This window comes from Somniosus microcephalus, unplaced genomic scaffold (assembly GCF_052327205.1).
Source record: "Somniosus microcephalus isolate GS21.2 unplaced genomic scaffold, FLI_Smic_1.0 unresolved_chr1, whole genome shotgun sequence".
NCBI classification, from domain to species: Eukaryota; Metazoa; Chordata; class Chondrichthyes; order Squaliformes; family Somniosidae; genus Somniosus; species Somniosus microcephalus.
Window position 1 is genome coordinate 49,353,048 of NW_028225179.1, and position 25,020 is coordinate 49,378,067.

At 49.8% G+C, this 25,020-nt stretch overlaps 1 protein-coding gene across 1 annotated transcript in view; it reads right to left on the reverse strand.

The window, feature by feature from the left end:
* Positions 1-547: 547 nt before the first annotated feature.
* LOC147094928 (ADP-ribose glycohydrolase OARD1-like) overlaps positions 548-25,020 on the reverse strand; it is a 200,183-nt gene continuing 175,710 nt past the window's right edge. The window contains exons 4-5 of the mRNA XM_085974553.1: positions 18,133-18,245; positions 548-2,330 (exon numbers count right to left, since the gene is read on the reverse strand). Coding sequence (XP_085830679.1) covers positions 2,132-2,330; positions 18,133-18,245 — 312 coding nt within the window. The 3' untranslated portion in view covers positions 548-2,131. The remainder of the gene's footprint in view (positions 2,331-18,132; positions 18,246-25,020) is intronic.

A 25,020-nucleotide genomic window follows, 5' to 3' on the forward strand; every position in this document is an offset into this window, starting at 1 on the left:
AGATACACTGTTCTTTCCCCCTCTGGGACCGGGTGTCACAGTGTGTTAGATACACTGTCCTTTCCCCCTCTGGGACCGGGTGTCACAGTGCGTTAGATACAATGTCTTTCCCCCTCTGGGACCGGGTGTCACAGTGTGTTAGATACACTGTCCTTTTCCCCGCTGGGACCGGGTGTCACAGTGTGTTAGATACACTGTCCTTTCCCCCTCTGGGACCGGTTGTCACAGTGTGTTAGATACACTGTCCTTTCCCCCTCTGGGACCGGGTTCATTAGATATAGTTTCTTTTACCCCTGGGTACAGCACGTGTTAGATACAGAGTAAATCTCCTTCTACACTCTATCATTCCCCCCTGATGACCGACAACAGTCACCTCTCATCCTCTCTGAGTGTAGGGGGTTTCTCTTGCTCGTTCTGGTCTCCTGCCAGGCTTTGTGCAATAATTACCCTTGAGTGGTTCGACCCACTCTCCCCTACGGTTCTAGACCTTGGACTTAGATGCAGAGAACTGTAGTGCAGAGAAAGGACTCAATAGACCAGGTTGAATAGCACAAAATGGATGCTTTTATTTTTAAACAGTTTGAAGCATTACAAAATACATGTCATAGGTACAGATTAAAGTAACTACAATCATGCACAAATTTATGAACTTGACTCTATGGAAATGGGGAACACACGGCACGTCGTAAAAGGGGAAACACATTACGATTTAACCTTACTCCCCCCCCAATACCTAAACTAAGTTTCGACTTGAGGAACTCGGGATCATGCTCACCACTATCAGAATCGCAAAAAGGGGTTCGCAGCCTTTCTGGCACAGCTTTCCGTCGTCACGTGGATTTGGAAACTTCTGGCGCAGCTTGTTTTTCTCTCTCTCTCAGGCGATGAGGCAGTGGACACAGCCTCGGTGAGCGCTCGTCATGGCTGAAATCCACCAAGTCTGTTGTGGATTTGGGTTCATGGAACAGGAAAACACCTCGATGGGATGTTGAGGCACGGAAGTGCTAGGCCCGGAATGTCCTTTCTCTCCGGCCTGGATCGTCGGTTTTCCTGAGGGTGTCTTCTCCTTCTTCTGCCTGGGTCGTCGATGATCTCCCGACAACGGTACCCGGGCCACTCTCGTCATCTTCTCGTCGCGGCCGAGCCTTGTCTGGCTGAACACTGACCACGTTGTCCTTCCCGAAATGTCCGTCCGAAACTTCCTGATCGAATTCCGAAGCTACTGAGGTAGAAGAGGCGCCGATGGACTTTTCAAAATCCATATTTATACCCTTTTGGGCCAGTCTTATCTCCCGCCAGATCATAGTCCAGTCTTTGTAATAATTTTGGCGGGCAGAAATCTCTGCAGGGGCGCTTTGTCTTGTAACGGGAGCCGGTGATAGCTTAACTGGCCTTCCTGGCCGATAATGTCTTTTAATGTCTTTTACTTTGTCACCGTGACTCGGTTCGCATATTGATCGGTCTGGAGATTTCCCTTGATGGCTGTTAAACGGTTTCTCCTTTGTACATTAAATGGGTTTAAGTGTTCATGCATTGTCCGCCCATATCTTGATGGGCCCCATCCTGTTTGCCTGAAACTGTCTTGTACTTAGAATCCAATTGAATATGTATGCCCATTTCCCTGTGTTTCGGTTTCCCGATACTGGCTTTCGCGGGCTTACTGCTCTCAATCCACAAGCCTGTCTGGCTTGCAGTAACAGAAATCAAATGGTCCAGAAACTGATCACAAGGTCCGGCGGCCATTTTGTGTGCCCCTTTTATCAAAGGTTTTGTCTGTACAAGCTTCCTTTTGGTCAATAAAGCTGTATTATTAATCCTGTTGCCTCGTGTGATTATATAATGAAAAATTTCGAATCTTACAGAGTGACAGCTGCCAATTCTGCCCAATCGTAGATAGCGATGCGGGAGCGTAGGTCGTCACTGTGACGACCAAATTCACTTCACACTGGGAGACAATGACCTCTGTCCCATGTGACCGGCTCGATTTGAACCCAACATGACCAGAGGTGAAAGGTCGGAGGTGAAAAGCCAGGCCTGGTTTTCTTTTGGCTGAACTGATGATGTGAGGGAGGATTGTGCGGGATGTCCCGGGCTCCCCGTTCTTGGAGCCCTCGCTCCCTGACGGAGCAGCTCAGCATCGAGCTGGAAGTTGGAGAGCTTCACCTGGGCGCACGTCCGGGACCCTGTTTGCCTCAGGACCCCGATCGGAGGCGGCCTGCTGGTTCTGGCTGAAGGAGTAGACGGTGATTCTCATCTTGGTGTCCTGGAAGATCCCACGAATCAGATGGGAGACGACTGTCCAGTCTAATTGGTCCCGTCCTGCTCCAATCCTGTCGGGGAGTTTGGGGGAAAGAAAAAAGATCAAGAGAATTCAGGGGAGTGCGGCTGTGTTTAAAAAAATTGGCCAAAAACCTTATCTTCACCCTGAGCTTCCAACCGGTCTGGGGTGGGCAGCTCATATTCTGAAGATAGTAAATCTCCCTCCACACTGTCCCATCAAACACTCCCAGGGCAGGTACAGCACGGGTTAGATACAGAGTAAAGCTCCCTCCACACTGTCCCATCAAACACTCCCAGGGCAGGTACAGCACGGGTTAGATACAGAGTAAAGCTCCCTCCACACTGTCCCATCAAACACTTCCAGGGCAGGTACAGCACGGGTTAGATACAGAGTAAAGCTCCCTCTACACTGTCCCATCAAACACTCCCAGGGCAGGTACAGCTCGGGTTAGATACAGAGTAAAGCTCCCTCCACACTGTCCCATCAAACACTTCCAGGGCAGGTACAGCACGGGTTAGATACAGAGTAAAGCTCCCTCTACACTGTCCCATCAAACACTCCCAGGGCAGGTACAGCTCGGGTTAGATACAGAGTAAAGCTCCCTCCACACTGTCCCATCAAACACTTCCAGGGCAGGTACAGCACGGGTTAGATACAGAGTAAAGCTCCCTCTACACTGTCCCATCAAACACTCCCAGGGCAGGTACAGCACGGGTTAGATACAGAGTAAAGCTCCCTCCACACTGTCCCATCAAACACTCCCAGGGCAGGTACAGCACGGGTTAGATACAGAGTAAATCTCCCTCCACACTGTCCCCATCAAACACTCCCAGGGCAGGTACAGCACGGGTTAGATACAGAGTAAAGCTCCCTCTACACTGTCCCATCAAACACTCCCAGGGCAGGTACAGCACGGGTTAGATATAGAGTAAAGCTCCCTCTACACTGTCCCATCAAACACTCCCAGGGCAGGTACAGCACGGGTTAGATATAGAGTAAAGCTCCCTCTACACTGCCCCATCAAACACTCCCAGGACAGGTACAGCACGGGTTAGATACAGAGTAAAGCTCCCTCTATACTGTCCCATCAAACACTCCCAGGGCAGGTACAGCACGGGTTAGATATAGAGTAAAGCTCCCTCTACACTGTCCCATCAAACACTCCCAGGGCAGGTACAGCACGGGTTAGATACAGAGTAAAGCTCCCTCCACACTGTCCCATCAAACACTCCCAGGGCAGGTACAGCACGGGTTAGATATAGAGTAAAGCTCCCTCTACACTGTCCCATCAAACACTCCCGGGGCAGGTACAGCACGGGTTAGATACAGAGTAAAGCTCCCTCTACACTGCCCCATCAAACACCCCCAGGGCAGGTACAGCACGGGTTAGATACAGAGTAAAGCTCCCTCCACACTGTCCCATCAAACACTCCCAGGGCAGGTACAGCACGGGTTAGATACAGAGTAAAGCTCCCTCTACACTGTCCCATCAAACACTCCCAGGGCAGGTACAGCACGGGTTAGATACAGAGTAAAGCTCCCTCTACACTGTCCCATCAAACACTCCCAGGGCAGGTACAGCACGGGTTAGATACAGAGTAAAGCTCCCTCTACACTGTCCCATCAAACACTCCCAGGGCAGGTACAGCACGGGTTAGATACAGAGTAAAGCTCCCTCTACACTGTCCCATCAAACACTCCCAGGGCAGGTACAGCACGGGTTAGATACAGAGTAAAGCTCCCTCTACACTGTCCCATCAAACACTCCCAGGGCAGGTACAGCATGGGTTAGATACAGAGTAAAGCTCCCTCTACACTGTCCCATCAAACACTCCCAGGGCAGGTACAGCATGGGTTAGATACAGAGTAAAGCTCCCTCTACACTGTCCCATCAAACACTCCCAGGGCAGGTACAGCACGGGTTAGATACAGAGTAAAGCTCCCTCCACACTGTCCCATCAAACACTCCCAGGGCAGGTACAGCACGGGTTAGATACAGAGTAAAGCTCCCTCTACACTGTCCCATCAAACACTCACAGGGCAGGTACAGCACGGGTTAGATACAGAGTAAAGCTCCCTCTACACTGTCCCATCAAACACTCCTGGGGCAGGTACAGCACGGGTTAGATACAGAGTAATGCTCCCTCTACACTGCCCCATCAAACACTCCCAGGGCAGGTACAGCACAGGTTAGATACAGAGTAAAGCTCCCTCTACACTGTCCCATCAAACACTCCCAGGGCAGGTACAGCATGGGTTAGATACAGAGTAAAGCTCCCTCTACACTGTCCCATCAAACACTCCCAGGGCAGGTACAGCACGGGTTAGATACAGAGTAAAGCTCCCTCTACACTGTCCCATCAAACACTCCCAGGGCAGGTACAGCATGGGTTAGATACAGAGTAAAGCTCCCTCTACACTGTCCCATCAAACACTCCCAGGGCAGGTACAGCATGGGTTAGATACAGAGTAAAGCTCCCTCTACACTGTCCCATCAAACACTCCCAGGGCAGGTACAGCACGGGTTAGATACAGAGTAAAGCTCCCTCCACACTGTCCCATCAAACACTCCCAGGGCAGGTACAGCACGGGTTAGATACAGAGTAAAGCTCCCTCTACACTGTCCCATCAAACACTCACAGGGCAGGTACAGCACGGGTTAGATACAGAGTAAAGCTCCCTCTACACTGTCCCATCAAACACTCCTGGGGCAGGTACAGCACGGGTTAGATACAGAGTAATGCTCCCTCTACACTGCCCCATCAAACACTCCCAGGGCAGGTACAGCACAGGTTAGATACAGAGTAAAGCTCCCTCTACACTGTCCCATCAAACACTCCCAGGGCAGGTACAGCATGGGTTAGATACAGAGTAAAGCTCCCTCTACACTGTCCCATCAAACACTCCCAGGGCAGGTACAGCACGGGTTAGATACAGAGTAAAGCTCCCTCTACACTGTCCCATCAAACACTCCCAGGGCAGGTACAGCACGGGTTAGATACAGAGTAAAGCTCCCTCTACACTGTCCCATCAAACACTCCCAGGGCAGGTACAGCATGGGTTAGATACAGAGTAAAGCTCCCTCTACACTGTCCCATCAAACACTCCCAGGGCAGGTACAGCACGGGTTAGATACAGAGTAAAGCTCCCTCTACACTGTCCCATCAAACACTCCCAGGGCAGGTACAGCACGGGTTAGATACAGAGTAAAGCTCCCTCTACACTGTCCCATCAAACACTCCCAGGGCAGGTACAGCACGGGTTAGATACAGAGTAAAGCTCCCTCTACACTGTCCCATCAAACACTCCCAGGGCAGGTACAGCACGGGTTAGATACAGAGTAAAGCTCCCTCTACACTGTCCCATCAAACACTGCCACGGCAGGTACAGCACGGGTTAGATACAGAGTAAAGCTCCCTCTACACTGTCCCATCAAACACTCCCAGGGCAGGTACAGCACGAGTTAGATACAGAGTAAAGCTCCCTCTACACCGTCCCATCAAACACTCCCAGGGCAGGTACAGCACGGGTTAGATACAGAGTAAAGCTCCCTCTACACTGTCCCATCAAACACTCCCAGGGCAGGTACAGCACGGGTTAGATACAGAGTAAAGTTCCCTCTACACTGTCCCATCAAACACTCCCAGGGCAGGTACAGCACGGGGTTAGATACAGAGTAAAGCTCCCTCTGCACCGTCCCATCAAACACTCCCAGGGCAGGTACAGCACGGGTTAGATACAGAGTAAAGCTCCCTCTGCACCGTCCCATCAAACACTCCCAGGGCAGGTAAAGCACGGGTTAGATACAGAGTAAAGCTCCCTCTACACTGTCCCATCAAACACTCCCAGGGCAGGTACAGCACGGGTTAGATACAGAGTAAAGTTACCTCTGCACTGTCCCATCAAACAGTCCCAGGGCAGGTACAGCACCGGTTAGATACAGAGTAATGCTCCCTCTACACTGCCCCATCAAACACTCCCAGGGCAGGTATAGCACGGGTTAGATACAGAGTAAAGTTTCCTCTACACTGTCCCATCAAACACTCCCAGGGCAGGTACAGCACGGGTTAGATACAGAGTGAAGCTCCCTCCACACTGTCCCATCAAACACTCCCAGGGCAGGTACAGCACGGGTTAGATACAGAGTAAAGCTCCCTCTACACTGTCTCATCAAACACTCCCAGGGCAGGTACAGCATGGGTTAGATAGAGAGTAAAGCTCCCTCTACACTGCCCCATCAAACACTCCCAGGGCAGGTACAGCACGGGTTAGATACAGAGTAAAGCTCCCTCTACACTGTCCCATCAAACACTCCCAGAGCAGGTACAGCACAGGTTAGATACAGAGTAAAACTCCCTCTACACTGTCCCAGCAAACACTCCCAGGGCAGGTACAGCACGGGTTAGATACAGAGTAAAGCTCCCTCTACACTGCCCCATCAAACACTCCTAGGGCAGGTACAGCACGGGTTAGATACAGAGTAAAGCTCCCTCTACACTGCCCCATCAAACACTCCTAGGGCAGGTACAGCGCAGGTTAGATACAGAGTAAAGCTCCCTCTACACTGTCCCATCAAACATTCCCAGGGCAGGTACAGCACGGGTTAGATACAGAGTAAATCTCCCTCTACACTGTCCCATCAAACACTCCCAGGACAGGTACAGCACGGGTTAGATACAGAGTAAAGCTCCCTCTACACTGTCCCATCAAACACTCCCAGGACAGGTACAGCACGGGTTAGATGCAGAGTAAAGCTCCCTCTACACTGTCCCATCAAACACTCCCAGGACAGGTACAGCACGGGTTAGATACAGAGTAAAGCTCCCTCTACACTGTCACATCAAACACTCCCAGGGCAGGTACAGCACGGGCTAGATACAGAGTAAAGCTCCCTCTACACTGTCCCATCAAACACTCCCAGGGCAGGTACAGCACGGGTTAGATACAGAGTAAAGCTCCCTCTACACTGTCCCCATCAAACACTCCCAGGACAGGTACAGCACGGGTTAGATACAGAGTAAAGCTCCCTCTACACTGTCCCATCAAACACTCCCTGGGCAGGGAGAGCACGGGTTAGACACAGAGTAAAGCTCCCTCTACACGATATAGGTAAAAACCAGGATGAGGTCCTAAAAGCTGAATATAGGGAATTAGGAGGTAATTTAAAAAATAGGACCTCAAAGGTAGTAATCTCAGGATGGCTACCAGTGCCACATGCTAGTCAGAGTAGAAATAGAAGGATATTTCAGATGAATGCATGGCTAGAGGAATGGTGCAAGGGGGAGGGATTCAAATTCCTGGGGCATTGGAACCGGTTCTGGGGGAGGTGGGACCAGTACAACCTAGGGGGAGTGTTTGCTAGTGCTGTGGGGGAGGGTTTAAACTAAAATGGCAGGGGGTTGGGAACCTGTGCAGGGAGACAGAGGAAAGGGAAACAACGATAGAAGCAAAAGACAGGAAGGAGAAAAACAAAGGTGGCAATCAGAGAAATCAAGGGTTTAAATCAAACATGGCCACAGTATATTGTAATTCTAAAAAAACAAGCCTGAAGGCTTTGTGTCTTAATGCGAGGAGCATTCGTAATAAGGTGGATGAATTAGCTGCGCAAATAGATGTAAACGAATATGATATGATTGGGATTACGGAAACATGGCTCCAGGGTGACCAAGGCTGGAAACTCAACATCCAGGGGTATTCAATATTCAGGAAAGATAGGCAGAAAGGAAAAGGAGGTGGGGTAGCATTGCTGATTAAAGAGGAGATTAACACAATTGTAAGAAGGATATTAGCTCTGATAATGTGGAATCTGTATGGGTAGAGCTGAGAAATACCAAAGGACAGAAAACGTTAGTGGGAGTTGTATACAGACCCCCAAACAGTAATGCGGAGGTCGGGGATGGCATTAAACGGGAAATTAGAGACATGTGCAATAAGGGCACAGCAATTATCATGGGTGATTTTAATCTACATATAGATTGGGCTAACCAAATTAGTAGCAATACTGTGGAGGAGGAATTCCTGGAGTGTATACGGGATGGTTTCCTGGACCAATATGTCGAGGAACCAACTAGAGATCAGGCCATCTTAGACTGGGTATTATGTAATAAGAAAGGAATAATTAGCAATCTTGTTGTGTGAGGCCCCTTGGGGCGGAGCGATCATAATATGCTAGAATTCCTCATTAAGATGGAGAGTGAAGTAGTTGACTCAGAGACTAGGGTCCTGAATTTAAATAAAGGAAACTACGATGGTATGAGGCGCGAGTTGGGTAGGATTGATTGGGGAATGTTACTCAAAGGGTTGACGGTGGATAGGCAATGGCAAACATTTAAAGATCGCATGGATGAACTACAGAATTTGTTCATCCCTGTTTGGCATAAAAATAAAACAAAAATGGTGACTCAACCGTGGCTAACAAGGGAAATTAGGGATAGCATAAGATCCAAGGAGAGGACATATAAATTGGCCAGAAAAAGCAGTAAACCTGAGGATTGGGAGCAGTTTAGGATTCAACAAAGGAGGACAAAGGGATTAATTAAGAGGGGGAAAATAGAGTATGACAGTAAGCTTGCAGGGAACATAAAAACTGACTGTAAAAGCTTCTATAGAAAAAGATTGGTGAAGTCAAGCGTAGGTCCCTTGCAGTCAGAATCAGGGGAATTTATAATGGGGAACAAAGAAATGGCCGACCAATTAAATACATACTTTGGTTCTGTCTTCACAAAGGAGGACACAAATAACCTCCCAGAGATGTCGGGGAACATATGGTCTAATGAGAGAGAGGAACTGAATGAAATCAGTATTTATAGGGAAATGGTGTTAGGGAAATTGACGGGATTGAAGGCCGATAAATCCCCAGAGCCTGATAATCTGCATCCAAGGGTAGTTAAGGAAGTGGCCCTAGGAAGTTGGGGGGGATGGCTTAGCAGAGGAAGGCAGCAGCAGCCAACTTCCTGGCACCAGGGGTGGCTCTGCTGCACAGAATGGGAGGAAAAAGAGGGGTAGAGCTATAGTAATATGGGATTCAATTGTAAGGGGAATAGATAGGTGTTTCTGTGGCTGCAAACGAGACTCCAGGATGGTGTGTTGCCTCCCTGGTGCAAGAGTCAAGGATGTCTCCGAGCGACTCCAGAACATCTTGGAAGGGGAGGGTGAACAGCCAGTTGTCATGGTGCATATAGGCACCAACGATATAGGTAAAAAGCGGGATGAGGTCCTAAAAGCGGAGTATAGGGAGTTAGGAGATAAATTAAAAAACAGGACCTCAAAGGTAGTAATCTCAGGATTGCTACCAGTGCCACGTGCTAGTCAGAGTAGAAATAGAAGGATACTTCAGATGAATACGTGGCTAGAGGAATGGTGCCAGCGGGAGGGATTCAAGTTCCTGGGACATTGGAACCGGTTCTGGGGGAGGTGGGACCAGTTCAAACCAGACGGTTTGCACCTGGGCAGGGCTGGAACCAATGTCCTAGGGGGAGTGTTTGCTAGTGCTGTGGGGGAGGGTTTAAACTAAAATGGCAGGGGGTTGGGAACCTGAGCAGGGAGACAGAGGAAAGGGAAACAAGGATAAAAGCAAAAGATAGGAAGGAGAAAAACAAAAGTGGCAGTCAGAGAAAAGAACGGTTTAAATCAAACATGGCCACAGTAAATAATAATTCTAATAGGTCTAAGAGCGTTAAAAAAACAAGCCTGAAGGCTTTGTGTCTTAATGCGAGGAGCATTTGTAATAAGGTGGATGAATTGGCTGCGCAAATAGAAGTAAACAAATACGATTTGGTTGGGATTACAGAAACGTGGCTCAAGGAAGGCCAGGACTGGGAACTCAACATCCAGGGGTATTCGATATTCAGGAAAGATAGGCAAAAAGGAAAGGGAGGTGGGGTAGCATTACTGGTTAAAGAAGGGATTAACACAATTGTAATGAAGGATATTAGCTCTGATGAGGTGGAATCTGTATGGGTAGAATTGAGAAATACTGAGGGGAAAAAAACGTTAGTGGGAGTGGTTTATAGACCTCCAAACAGTAAGGCGGAGGTTGGGGATGGCATTAAAAGAGAAATTAAAGAAGCGTGCAATAAGGGCACAGCAGTCATCATGGGTGACTTTAATCTACATATAGATTGGGCCAACCAAATGAGTAACAATACTGTGGAGGAGGAATTCCTGGAGTGTTTACGGGATGGTTTCCTGGACCAATATGTCGAGGAACCAACCAGAGATCAGGCCATCTTAGACTGGGTATTATGTAACGAGAAAGGATTAATTAGCAATCTTGTTGTAAGAGGCCCCTTGGGTCGGAGCAATCATAATATGATCGAATTCTTCATTAAGATGGACAATGAAGTAGTTGACTCGGAGACTAGGGTCCTCAATTTAAATGAAGGAAACTATGATGGTCTGAGGAGCGAGTTGGGTAGGATTGATTGGGGAATGGCACTCAAAAGGTTGACGGTGGATAGGCAATGGCAAACATTCAAAGACCGAATGGATGAACTACAGAATTTGTTCATCCCAGTTTGGCATAAAAATAAAACAAAAAAGGTGACCCAACCGTGGCTAACAAGGGAAATTAGGGATAGCATAAGGTCCAAAGAGAGGACATATAAATTGGCCAGAAAAAGCAATAATCCTGAGGATTGGGAGCAGTTTAGGATTCAACAAAGGAGGACAAAGGGATTAATTAAGAAAGGGAAAATAGAATATGAGAGTAAGCTTGCAGAGAACATAAAAACTGACTGTAAAAGCTTTTATAGATATGTGAAGAGAAAAAGATTGGTGAAGTCAAGCGTAGGTCCCTTGCAGTCAGAATCGGGGGAATTTATAATGGGGAACAAAGAAATGGCAGACCAACTAAATACATATTTTGGTTCTGTCTTCACAAAGGAGGACACAAATAACCTCCCAGAGATGCCGGGGAACATAGGGTCTGATGAAAGGGTGGAACTGAAAGAAATCAGTATTTGTAGGGAAATGGTGCTAGGAAAATTGATGGGACTGAAGGCCGATAAATCCCCAGGGCCTGATAATCTACATCCCAGGGTACTTAAGGAAGTGGCCCTAGAAATAGTAGATGCATTGCTGGTCATCTTCCAGAACTCGATAGACTCTGGAACGGTACCCATGGATTGGCGGGTAGCTAATGTTACCCCACTATTCAAAAAAGGTGGTAGAGAAAAGGCGGGGAATTATAGACCGGTAAGCTTGACATCGGTAGTGGGGAAAATGCTAGAGTCCATTATAAAAGATGTAATAGCAGAGCACTTGGAAAGCAGTGACTGGATCGGACAAAGTCAACATGGATTTACAGAAGGTAAATCATGCTTGACTAATCTACTGGAATTTTTTGAGGATGTAACTGGTAAAATAGATAAGGGAGAACCAGTGGATGTGGTGTATTTGGACTTTCAGAAGGCTTTCGATAAGGTCCCGCATAAGAGATTAACATGCAAAATTAAGGCACATGGGATTGGGGGCAAGGTATTGACTTGGATAGAGAACTGGTTGGCGGACAGAAAGCAAAGAGTTGGGATAAACGGGTCATTTTCTGAGTGGCAGGCAGTGACTAGTAGGGTACCGCAGGGATTGGTCCTTGGACCTCAGCTATTCACAATATATATTAATGATCTAGACAAGGGAACTAGATGTAATATCTCCAAATTTGCAGACGACACAAAGCTGGGGTGGAGGATATGCTGTGAGGAGGATGTCGTGAAACTCCAGCACGATTTGGACAGGTTGGGTGATTGGGTAGAAACATGGCAAATGCACTATAATGTGGATAAATGTGAGGTTATCCACTTTGGTGGCAAAAACAGGAAGGCAGATTATTATTTGAATGGTAATAGATTGGGAGAAGGGGAAGTGCAAAGAGACCTGGGCGTTCTTGTACACCAGTCGCTGAAGGTAAGCATGCAGGTGCAGCAGGCGGTTAAGAAGGCAAATGGTATGTTGGCCTTCGTAGCAAAAGAGATCGAGTACAAGAACAAGGATGTCTTGCTGCAGTTGTACAGGGCCTTGGTGAGACCACACCTTGAGTATTGTGTGCAGTTTTGGTCGCCTTACCTGAGGAAGGACGTTCTTGCCATGGAAGGAGTGCAGCGAAGATTCACCAGGCTGATACCTGGGATGGCAGGAATGACGTATGAGGAGAGATTGTGTCGATTGGGCTTATACTCACTGGAGTTTAGAAGATTGAGAGGGGATCTCATCGAAACCTATAAAATTCTGTCAGGCCTGGAAGACTAGATGCAGGAAGGATGTTTCTGATGGCCGGGGAGTCCAGAACCAGGGGTCATAGTCTAAGGATAAGGGGTAAGCCATTTAGGACTGAAATGAGGAGGAATTTCTTCACCCAGAGAGTGGTGAACCTGTGGAATTCTCTGCCACAGAGGGCGGTGGAGGCCAGTTCATTAAGTATATTCAAGAAAGAGTTGGATATATTTCTTAAGGCTAAAGGGATCAAGGGATATGGGGAGAAGGCAGGGACTGGGTACTGAATTTGGATGATCAGCCATGATCTCATTGAGTGGCGGAGCAGGCTCGAAGGGCCGAATGGCCTACTCCTGCTCCTATCTTCTATGTATCTATGTAAATAGTAGATGCATTGCTGGTCATCTTCCAAAATTCTATAGATTCTGGAACAGTTCCCATTGTGAATAGCTGGGATCCAAGGACCGAACCCTGCGGTACCCCACAAGTCACTGCCTGCCACTCGGAAAAAGACCCGTTTATTCCAATGCTTTTTTTCTGTCTGCCAACCAGTCCCATCAAACACTCCCAGGACTGGTACAGCATGGGTTAGATACAGAGTAAAGCTCCTTCTACACTTTCCCATCAAACACTTCAAGGTCAGATACAGCACGGGGTTAGATAAAGAGTAATGTTCCCTCTAATAAAGGAAACTACGATGGTCTGAGGCGCGAGTTGGGTAGGATTGATTAGGGAATGTCACTCAAAGGGTTGACGGTGGATAGGCAATGGCAAACATTCAAAGACCACATGGATGAACTACAGAATTTGTTCATCCCAGTTTGGCATAAAAATAAAACAAAAAAGGCGACTCAACCGTGGCTAACAAGGGAAATTAGGGATAACATAAGATCCAAGGAGAGGACATATAAATTGGCCAGAAAAAGCAGTAAACCTGAGGATTGGGAGCAGTTTAGGATTCAACAAAGAAGGACAAGGGGATTAATTAAGAGGGGGAAAATAGAATATGAGAGTAAGCTTGCAGAGAACATAAAAACTGACTGTAAATCTTTTATAGATATGTAGAGAGAAAAGGATTGGTGAAGTCAAGCGTAGTCAGAATCAGGGGAATTTATAATGGGAAACAAAGAAATGGCAGACCAACTAAATACATACTTTGGTTCTGTCTTCACAAAGGAGGACACAAATAACCTCCCAGAGATGTCGGGGAACATAGGGTCTGATGAAAGTGAGGAACTGAAAGAAATCAGTATTTGTAGGGAAATGGTGTTAGGGAAATTGATGGGATTGAAGGCTGATCAATCCCCAGGGCCTGATAATCTACATCCTAGGGTACTTAAGGAAGTGGCCCTAGAAATAGTAGATGCATTTCTAATCATCTTCCAACATTCGATGGAATCTGGAACAGTACCCATGGATTGGAGGGTAGCTAATGTTACCCCAATATTCAAAAAAGGTGGTAGAGAAAAAACGGGGAATTATAGACCGGTAAGCCTGATGTCGGTAGTGGGGAAAATGCTAGAGTCCATTATAAAAGATGTAATAGCAGAGCACTTGGAAAACAGTGACAGGATCGGACAAAGTCAAAAATAACAACAGAAAATGCTGGAAAAACTCAGCAGGCCAGGCAACATCTGCGGAGAGAGATTAGAGTCGACGTTTCGGGTCGAAACCCTTTTTCAAAACTGGAAAGGAAATAAAATAGATCGAAAGGCAGGGCTGGGATAGAACAAAAGAGAAGTGAAGAGACATTAAGAGGTATTCAAAACCAGACGAGATGGTAATAGGACAGTGGAGACAAAGACAGCTCAGATTAGGTGTGAAGTGTACTGGCAGGATGAGAGACAGCTGCCATGTGGGAGAGAGAAAAAAAAGGATGGGGGGGGGAGGGAAAACCCAAAACAAAGGGGTGGAAAAAAAATATAAGTAAAAATGTAATAGGGGCCGAGGTTATGATCTGAAATTGTTGAACCCGATATTGAGTCCGGAAGGCTGCAAAGTGTCTAATCGGAAGATGAGGTGCTGTTCCTCGAGTTTACGGTGAGCTTCCATGGAACAATACACGAGGCCGAGGACGGTGAGGTCCGAGTGGGAATGGGGCGGTGAATTAAAATGACAGGCGACCGGAAGCTCGGGGTCACCCTTACGGACTGAACGGAGGTGTTCCGCAAAGCGGTCACCCAATCTGCGTTTGGTCTCCCCAATGTAGAGGAGACTATTGTATGCAATTTTGGTCGCCTTATCTGAGGAAGGATGTTCTTGCTATGGAGGGAGTGCAGCGAAGATTCACCAGACCGATACCTGGGATGGCAGGAATGACGTATGAGGAGAGATTGGGTCGATTGGGCTTATACTCGCTGGAGTTTAGAAGAATGAGAGGGGATCTCATTGAAACTTATAAAATTCTAACAGGACTAGACAGACTAGATGCAGGAAGGATGTTCCCGATGGCCGGGGAGTCCAGAACCAGGGGTCACAGTCTAAGGATAAGGGGTAAGCCATTTAGGACTGAGATGAGGAGGAATTTCTTCACCCAGAGAGTGGTGAACCTGTGGAATTCTCTACCTCAGAAGGCAGTTGAGGCCAATTCATTAAATATATTCAAGAAGGAGTTAGATATATTTCTTAAGGCTAAAGCGATCAAGGGATATGGGGAGAAAGCAGGGACAGGGTACTGAAATTGGATGATCAGCCATGATCTCATTGAATGGCTGAGCAGGCTCGAGGGGCCGAATGGCCTACTCCTGCTCCTATCTTCTATGTTTCTATGTTTCTACACTGTCCCATCAAACACTCCCAGGGCAGGTACAGCACGGGTTAGATACAGAGTAAAGCTCCCTCTACACTGTCCCGTCAAACGCTCCCAGGGCAGGTACAGCACGGGTTAGATACAGAGTAAAGCTCCCTCTACACTGTCCCATCAAACACTCCCAGGCCAGATACAGCACGGGTTAGATACAGCGTAAAGCTCCCTCTAAACTGTCCAATCAAAAACTCCCAGGGCAGGTATAGCACAGGTTAGATACAGAGCAAAGTTCCCTCTACACTGTCCCATCAAACACTCCCAGGGCAGGTACAGCACGGGTTAGATACAGAGCAAAGCTCCCTCTACACTGTCCCATCAAACACTTCCAGGACAGGTACAGCACGGGTTAGATACAGAGCAAAGCTCCCTCTACACTGTCCCCATCAAACACTCCCAGGGCAGGTACAGCACGAGTTGGATACAGAGTAAAGCTCCCTCTACACTGTCCCATCAAACACTTCCAGGACAGGTACAGCACGGGTTAGATACAGAGCAAAGCTTCCTCTACACTGTCCCATCAAACACTCCCAGGGCAGGTACAACACAGGTTAGATACAGAGTAAAGCTCCCTCTACACTGTCCCATCAATAACTCCCAGGGCAGGTACAACACGAGTTGGATACAGAGTAAAGCTCCCTCTACACTGTCCCATCAAACACTCCCAGGGCAGGTACAGCTTGGGTTAGATACAGAGTAAAGCTCCCTCTACACTGTCCCATCAAACACTCCCAGGGCAGGTACAGCACGGGTTAGATACAGAGTAAAGCTCCCTCAACACTGTCCCATCAAACACTACCAGGGCAGGTACAGCACGGGTTAGATACAGAGTAAAGTTCCCTCTACACTGTCCCATCAAACACTACCAGGGCAGGTACAGCACGGGTTAGATACAGAGTAAAGTTCCCGCTACACTGTCCCATCAAACAGTCCCAGGGCAGGTACAGCACGGGTTAGATACAGAGTAAAGCTCCCTCTGCACTGTCCCATCAAACAGTCCCAGGGCAGGTACAGCACCGGTTAGATACAGAGTAATGCTCCCTCTACACTGTCCCATCAAACACTCCCAGGGCAGGTACAGCACGGGTTAGATACAGAGTAAAGTTACCTCTACACTGTCCCATCAAACAGTCCCAGGGCAGGTACAGCACCGGTTAGATACAGAGTAATGCTCCCTCTACACTGCCCCATCAAACACTCCCAGGGCAGGTATAGCACAGGTTAGATACAGAGTAAAGTTTCCTCTACACTGTCCCATCAAACACTCCCAGGGCAGGTACAGCACGGGTTAGATACAGAGTGAAGCTCCCTCCACACTGTCCCATCAAACACTCCCAGGGCAGGTACAGCACGGGTTAGATACAGAGTAAAGCTCCCTCTACACTGTCTCATCAAACACTCCCAGGGCAGGTACAGCATGGGTTAGACAGAGAGTAAAGCTCCCTCTACACTGCCCCATCAAACACTCCCAGGGCAGGTACAGCACGGGTTAGATACAGAGTAAAGCTCCCTCTACACTGCCCCATCAAACACTCCCAGGGCAGGTACAGCACGGGTTAGATACAGAGTAAAGCTCCCTCTACACTGTCCCATCAAACACTCCCAGAGCAGGTACAGCACGGGTTAGATACAGAGTAAAACTCCCTCTACACTGTCCCAGCAAACACTCCCAGGGCAGGTACAGCACGGGTTAGATACAGAGTAAAGCTCCCTCTACACTGCCCCATCAAACACTCCTAGGGCAGGTACAGCACGGGTTAGATACAGAGTAAAGCTCACTCTACACTGTCCCATCAAACACTTCCAGGACACGTACAGCACGGGTTAGATACAGAGCAAAGCTTCCTCTACACTGTCCCATCAAACACTCCCAGGGCAGGTACAACACAGGTTAGATACAGAGTAAAGCTCCCTCTACACTGTCCCATCAATAACTCCCAGGGCAGGTACAACACGAGTTGGATACAGAGTAAAGCTCCCTCTACACTGTCCCATCAAACACTCCCAGGGCAGGTACAGCTTGGGTTAGATACAGAGTAAAGCTCCCTCTACACTGTCCCATCAAACACTCCCAGGGCAGGTACAGCACGGGTTAGATACAGAGTAAATCTCCCTCTACACTGTCCCATCAAACACTCCCAGGGCAGGTACAGCACGGGTTAGATACAGAGTAAAGCTCCCTCTACACTGTCCCATCAAACACTCACAGGGCAGGCACAGCACGGGTTAGATACAGAGTATGCTCCCTCTACACTGTCCCGACACCACTCCCAGGGCAGGTACAGCACGGGTTAGATACAGAATAAAGCTCCCTCTACACTGCCCCATCACCACTCCCAGGGCAGGTACAGCACGGGTTAGATACAGAGTAAAGCTCCCTCTACACTGATCCATCAAACACTCCCAGGGCAGGAACAGCACGGGTTAGATACAGAGTAAAGCTCCCTCTACACTGTCACATCAAACACTCCCAGGGCAGGCACAGCACAGATTAGATACAGAGTAAAGCTCCCTCTGCACTGTCACATCAAACACTCCAAGGGCAGGTACAGAACGGGTTAGATACAGAGTAAAACTCCCTCTAGACTACCCGATCAAACCCTCCCAGGGCAGGTACAGCACGGGTTAGACACAGAGTAAATCACCCTCTACACTGTCCACCTATTGCACCTCTCTCTGATTCTGTTTCCCTCTCTGGGGTGAGAATATCAACCGTCACCCATTGCCGGACTCTCCTGTTCGCTCGAGTCCTGATGTTACGTTTCGGCGGAAACCCAGTCGAACCCCATCGACTGTCCCGAGTCTCTCTTCGACCCTGGCATTCTTAAGGGTGATGTACCTTGGCATTGAGAGGCTCTTGACATTGTGGCCGGTGCAGTGACATTTCAAAGCTTGCAAGCACTTCCCAAGGTCTTCGTAACTTGGCTTGAATGCAAAGGTGCTTCTTGTGATCTGTAAAGGAGAAACGATGGACGGTGATTTCTCCCTCATTCTCTGCACGACTCTCTCGAAAATGCCAACACTCACTGACTACAAAAGGAAAAGTCTCGCAGTTTTACAGCGCCTTTCACTACCTCAGGACGTCCCAAAGCGATTGACAGCCAACGAAGTACTTTTTGAAGTGTAGTCACTGTTGTAATGTAGGGAACGCAGCAGCCAATTTGCGCACGTCAAGCTCCCACAAACAGCAATGCGATAATGACCAGATCATCTGTTTTACATCCCCCCGAGAGGGCAGACGGGGCCCTCGATTTAACGTTTCCTCTGAAAGATCTCCGACAATACAGCGCTCCCTCAGTACTGCCCCTCCGACAGTGCGGCGCTCCCTCAGTACTGACCCTCCAACAGTGCAGCACTCCCTCAGTACTGACCCTCCGACAGTGCAGCGCTCCTTCAGTACTGCCCCTCCGACAGTGCAGCGCTCCCTCAGTATTGACTCACTTGCAGTGCAGCGCTTCCTCAGTACTGCCCCTCCGACAGTGCTGCGCTCCTTCAGTACTGCCCCTCCGACAGTGCTGCGCTCCCTCAGTACTGCCCCTCCGACAGTGCAGCGCTCCCTCAGTACTGCCCCTCCGATAGTACAGCACTCCCTCAGTACTGCCCCTCCGACAGTGCTGCGCTCCCTCAGTACTGCCCCTCCGACAGTGCGGCGCTCCCTCAGTACTGCCCCTCCGACAGTGCAGGGCTCTCTCAGTACTGACCCTCCGACAGTGCGGCACTCCCTCAGTACTGCCCCTCCGACAGTGCAGGGCTCTCTCAGTACTGACCCTCCGACAGTGCGGCACTCCCTCAGTACTGCCCCTCCGACAGTGCAGGGCTCTCTCAGTACTGCCCCTCCGACAGTGCAGGGCTCTCTCAGTACTGCCCCTCCGACAGTGCAGCGCTCCCTCAGTACTGCCCCTCCAACAGTGCAGCCCTCCCTCAGTACTGCCCCTCCGACAGTGCGGCGCTCCCTCAGTACAGCCCCTCTGACAGTGCGGCGCTCCCTCAGTACTGCCCCTCCGACAGTGCGGCGCTCCCTCAGTACTGCCCCTGGTGAGGTAGAGCTGGGTGTTGTCAGCGTATATGTAAAACCTGACGCTGTGTTTTCAGATCAATGTTGCCCCAATGTCATGTCCAGTTTAGCTACAACTTTGTACCACACTCTTACCGATGGCCAAGACATGGCACCCGGTTGAATTTATTTTTTACGACCCCTTGAGAGGCTGAGCGCAATCTTCGCGGTCCTCGATTGGTTCGACGAGTCTAGACGCGGAACTGAGCCTGGGGCCATCCTGTGTGTGCGGCACTGCTGCAAGTGTGGGGCGGCTTGGAGGGGGAGTGTGTAATGGGAAGCAGGATACTGGCCCGTGTCATTGTTTGCACACACAGACACACACTCACTCTCACACACACTCGTCATTCTCACCCTTTCTCTCGCTCACTCTCACACGCTCACTCACACACAATCTCTCTCACACTTACACTCACACACACTCTCACACACACTCTCACACTCGCTCACTCTCACACTTGCTCACTCACACTCGCTCACTCTCACACTCGCTCACTCTCACACTCGCTCACTCTCTCTTTCACACACTCTCTCACTTGCTCACTCTCTCACTCTCACTCTCGCTCACTCACACACAATCTCACACTCACTCACACACACTCTTGCTCACTCTCACATCCTGACACTCACACACACTCACTCTCACACAATCTCTCGCTCACTCTCACACACACACTCTCGCTCACGCTTACACTTTCCACCATCTACAAGGCACAAGTAAGGAGTGTGATGGAATACTCTCCACTTGCCTGGATGAGTGCAGCTCCAACAACACTCAAGAAGCTCGATACCATCCAGGACAAAGCAGCCCGCTTGATCGGCACCCCGATCACCACCTTAAATATTCACTCCCTCCACCACTGGCGTACCGTGTCCACAGTGTGCACCATCTACAAGATGCACTGCAGCAACTCGCCAAGGCTTCTTCGGCAGCACCTCCCAAACCCGCGACCTCTTCCACCTAAAAGGACAAGGGCAGCAGGCGCATGGGAACACCACCACCTCCAAATTCCCCTCCAAGTCACACACAATCCTGTCTTGGAAATATATCGGCCGATCCTTCATCGTCGCTGGGTCAAAATCCTGGAACTCCCTCCCTAACAGCACTGTGGGAGCACCTTCACTGCACGGACTGCAGAGGTTCAAGAAGGCGGCTCACCGCCACCTTCTCGAGGACAACGAGGGATAGGCAATAAATGCTGGGCTTGCCAGCGAAACCCTGATCCCATAAATGAATGAAAAAAATCACACACACTCACACAAATTTAGAACTTACACAATTGGTGCAGGGAGTGGGGTGAGGGGATATAGCAATTGGAGTGGGGAGGGGATATACCAATTGGGGTGGGAGGAGGGGGATATACCAATTGGAGTGGGGGGGAGGGGGCTAAACCAATTGGAGTGGGGGGAGGGGGATATACAAATTGCAGTGGGGGGAGGTGCTTTACCAAATTGGAGTGGGGGAAGGGGATAGACCAATTGGAGTGGGGGGATGGGGATATACCAATTGCAGTGGGGGGGAAGGGATATACCAATTGGAGTGGGGGGAGGGGGATATACCAATTGGAGTGGGGGGGAGGGGATATACCAATTGGAGTGTGGGGCGGGGGATTTACCAATTGGAGTGGGGGGAGGGGGATATACCAATTGGAGTGGGGGGGAGGGTGATATACCAATTGGTGTGGGGGGAGGGGGATATACCCATTGGTGTGGGGGGAGGGGGATATCCCAATTGGTGTGGGGGGAGGGGATAATCCAATCGGAGTGGGGGGAGGGGGATAGAACAATTGGGGTGGTGGGAGGGGGATATACCAATTGGTGTGGTTGGAGGGAGATATACAAACTGTAGTGGGGGAGAGGGATATACCAATAGGAGTGGGGGGGAGGGGATATACCAATTGGAGTGGGGGGGAAGGGATATACCAATTGGAGTGGGGGGAGGGGAATATACCAATTGGAGTGGGGGGAGGGGATATACCAATTGGAATGGGGGGAGGGGATATACCAATTGGAGTGGGGGAGGGGATATACCAATTGGAGTGGGGGGAGGGGATATACCAATTGGAGGGGGGGAGGGGGATATACCAATTGGAATGGGTGGAGGGGATATACCAATTGGAGTGGGGGGAGGGGGCTATACCAATTGGAGTGGGGGGAGGGGATATACCAATTGGTGTGGGGGGAGGTGATATACCAATTGGAGTGGGGGGGAGGGGGATATACCAATTGGTGTGGGGGGAGGGGATATACAAATTGGAGTGGGGATATACCAATTGGAGTGGGGGGAGGGGATACCAATTGGAGTGGGGGGAGTGTGATATACCAATTGGAGTGGGGGGAGGGGGATGGATAAATTAGTGTGGGGGAGGGGGCTATACCAATTGGTGTGGGGAGAGGGGGATATACCAATTGGTGTGGTGGGAGGGGGATATACCAATTGGAGTGGGGGGGTGGGGGATATATCAATTGGAGCAGTGGGAGGGGTATATACCAATTGGTGTGGGGGAGGGGATATACCAATTGGAGTGGGGGGGTGGGGATATACCAATTGGAGTGGGGGGAGGGGATATACCAATTGGAGTGGGGGGAGGGGATATACCAATTGGAGTGTGGGGCAGGGGATATACCAATTGGAGTGGGGGGAGGGGATATACCAATTGGAGGGGAGCGAGGGGGATATACCAATTGGAGTGGGGGGAGGGGATATACCAATTGGAGTGGGGGGGATATACCAATTGGTGTGGGGAGAGGGGGATATACCAATTGGTGTGGTGGGAGGGGGATATACCAATTGGAGTGGGGGAAGGGGATATACCAATTGGAGTGGGGGGAGGGGGATATATCAATTGGAGTGGGAGGAGGGGATATACCAATTGGAGTGGGGGAGTGGATATTCCAATTGAAGTGGGGGGGAGGGGGATATACAAATTGGAGTGGAGCAAGGGGGATATACCAATTGGAGTGGGGGGGAGGGGGATATACCAATTGGTGCGGGGGGGAGGGGGATATACGAATGGGAGTGGGAGGAGGGGATATACCAATTGGAGTGGGGGGAGGGGATATACCAATTGGAGTGGGGGGAGGGGATATACCAATTGGAGTGGGGGGAGGGGATATACCAATTGAAGTGGGGGGGAGGGGGATATACCAGTTGGAGTGGGGCGAGGGGGATATACCAATTGGAGTGGGCGGAGAGGATATACCAATTGGAGTGGGGCGGGGATATACCAATTGGAGTGGGGGGAGGGGGGTATACCAATTGGAGTGGGGGGAGGGGGATATACCAATTGGAGTGGGGGTGGGGGATATACCAATTGGAGTGGAGTGAGGGGGATATACCAATTGGAGTGGGGGGAGGTGGATATACCAATTGGTGCGGGGGGGAGGGGGTTATACCAATTGGAGTGGGGGGAGGGGATATACCAATTGGAGTGGGGGGAGGGGATATACCAATTGGAGTGGGGGGAGGGGATATACCAATTGGAGTGGGGGAAGGGGATATACCAATTGGAGGGAGGGGTGAGATACCAATTGGAGTGGGGGGAGGGGGGTATACCAATTGGAGTGGGGGGAGGGGGATATACCTATTGGAGTTGGGGGATGGGATATACCAATTGGAGTGGGGGGAGGGGATATACCAATTGGAGTGGGGGGAGGGGATATACCAATTGGAGTGGGGGGAGGGGATATACCAATTAGAGTGGGAGGAGGGGATTTACCAATTGGAGTGGGGGGAGGGGATATACCAATTGGAGTGGGGGGAGGTGATATACCAATTGGAGTGGGGGAGGGGATATACCAATTGGAGTGGGGGGAGGGGATATTCCAATTGGAGTGGGGGGAGGGGATATACCAATTGGAGTGGGGGAGGGGATATAGCAATTGGAGTGGGGGGTGGGGATATAACAATTGCAGTGGGGGGAGGGCATATACCAATTGGAGTGTGGGGCGGGGGATATACCAATTGGAGTGGGGGGAGGGGATATACCAATTGGAGTGGGGGGAGGGGATATACCAATTGGAGTGGGGGGAGGTGATATACCAATTTGAGTGGGGGAGGAGATATACCAATTGGAGTGGGGGAGGGGATATACCAATTGGAGTGGGGGGAAGGGGATATACCAATTGGAGTGGGGGGAGGGGGATATACCAATTGGTGCGGGGGGAGGAGATATACCAATTGGAGTGGGGGAGGGGATATACCAATTGGTGCGGGGGGAGGGGATATACCAATCGGAGTGAGGGGAGGGGGATATACCATTTGGAGTGGGGGGAGGGGGATATACCAATTGGAGTGGGGGGAGGTGCTTTACCAATTTGGAGTTGGGGGAGGGGATATACCAATTGGAGTGGGGGGAGGGGGATATACCAATTGGAGTGGGGGGAGGGGATATACGAATTGGAGTGGGGGGAGGGGGATATACCAATTGGAGTGGGGGGAGGGGGGTATATACCAATTGGAGTGGAGGGGAGGGGATATACCAATTGGAAATAACAACAGAAAATGCTGGAAAAACTCAGCAAGTCAGGGAACATCCGTGGACAGAAATTTGAGTTGACGTTTCGGGTCGAACCCTTCTTCAAAACTGGAAAGAAAAGATGTATCGGAGGCAGGGCTGCGATCGGGCGAAAGATTAAAAGAAACAAAAGAAGTAAAAAAGAGACAATGAATGGTGTGAGAAGCTAGACGAGATGGTAATAGGCTGAGATTGGATCTAAAGAGTACTGACAGGGCAAGGGATAGCTGCCAAGTGTGAGAGCGAAACAAAAGGAAAGGGGGGGGGCGGAGAAAGGAGTGGAAAAATTACAAGAAAAAATGTAATAGTGGCCGAGATTATGATCTGAAATTGTTGAACTCGATATTGAGTCCGGAAGCCTGCAGAGTGCCTAATCGGAAGATGAGGTGCTGTTCCTCGAGTTTACGTTGAGATTCCGTGGAACAATACAAGAGGCCAAGGACGGTGAGGTCCGAGTGGGAATGGAGCGTTGAATTAAAGTGACAGGCAACCGGAAGCTCGGGGTCACCCTTACGGAGTGAACGGAGGTGTTCCGCAAAGCGGTCACCCAATCTGCGTTTGGTCTCCCCAATGTAGAGGAGACCACATCGTGAGCAGCGAATACAGTATACTAGATTGCGAGAAGTACAAGTAAATCGCTGTTTCACCTGGAAGGCGTGTTTGGGGCCCTGGACAGTGGGAAGGGGGGAGGTATAAGGGCATGTGTTACATATACCAATTGGTGCGGGGGGGAGGGGGATATACCAATTGGAGTGGGGGGAGGGGGATATACCAATTGGAGTGGGGGGAGGGGATATACCAATTGGAGTGGGGGGAGGGGATATACCAATTGGAGTGGGTGGAGGGGGATATAACAATTGGGGTGGGGGAGGGGCTATACCAATTGGAGTAGGGGGAGGGGATATACCAATTGAAGTGGGGTAAGGGGGATATACCAGTTGGAATGGAGCGAGGGGGATATACCAATTGGACTGGGGGGAGGGGGATATACCAATTGGAGTGGGAGGAGGGGATATAACAATTGGAGTGGGGGGAGGGGATATACCAATTGGGGTGGGGGGAGGGGCTATACCAATTGGAGTGGGGGGAGGGGATATACCAATTGAAGTGGGGGGAAGGGGGATATACCAGTTGGAGTGGAGCGAGGGGGATATAC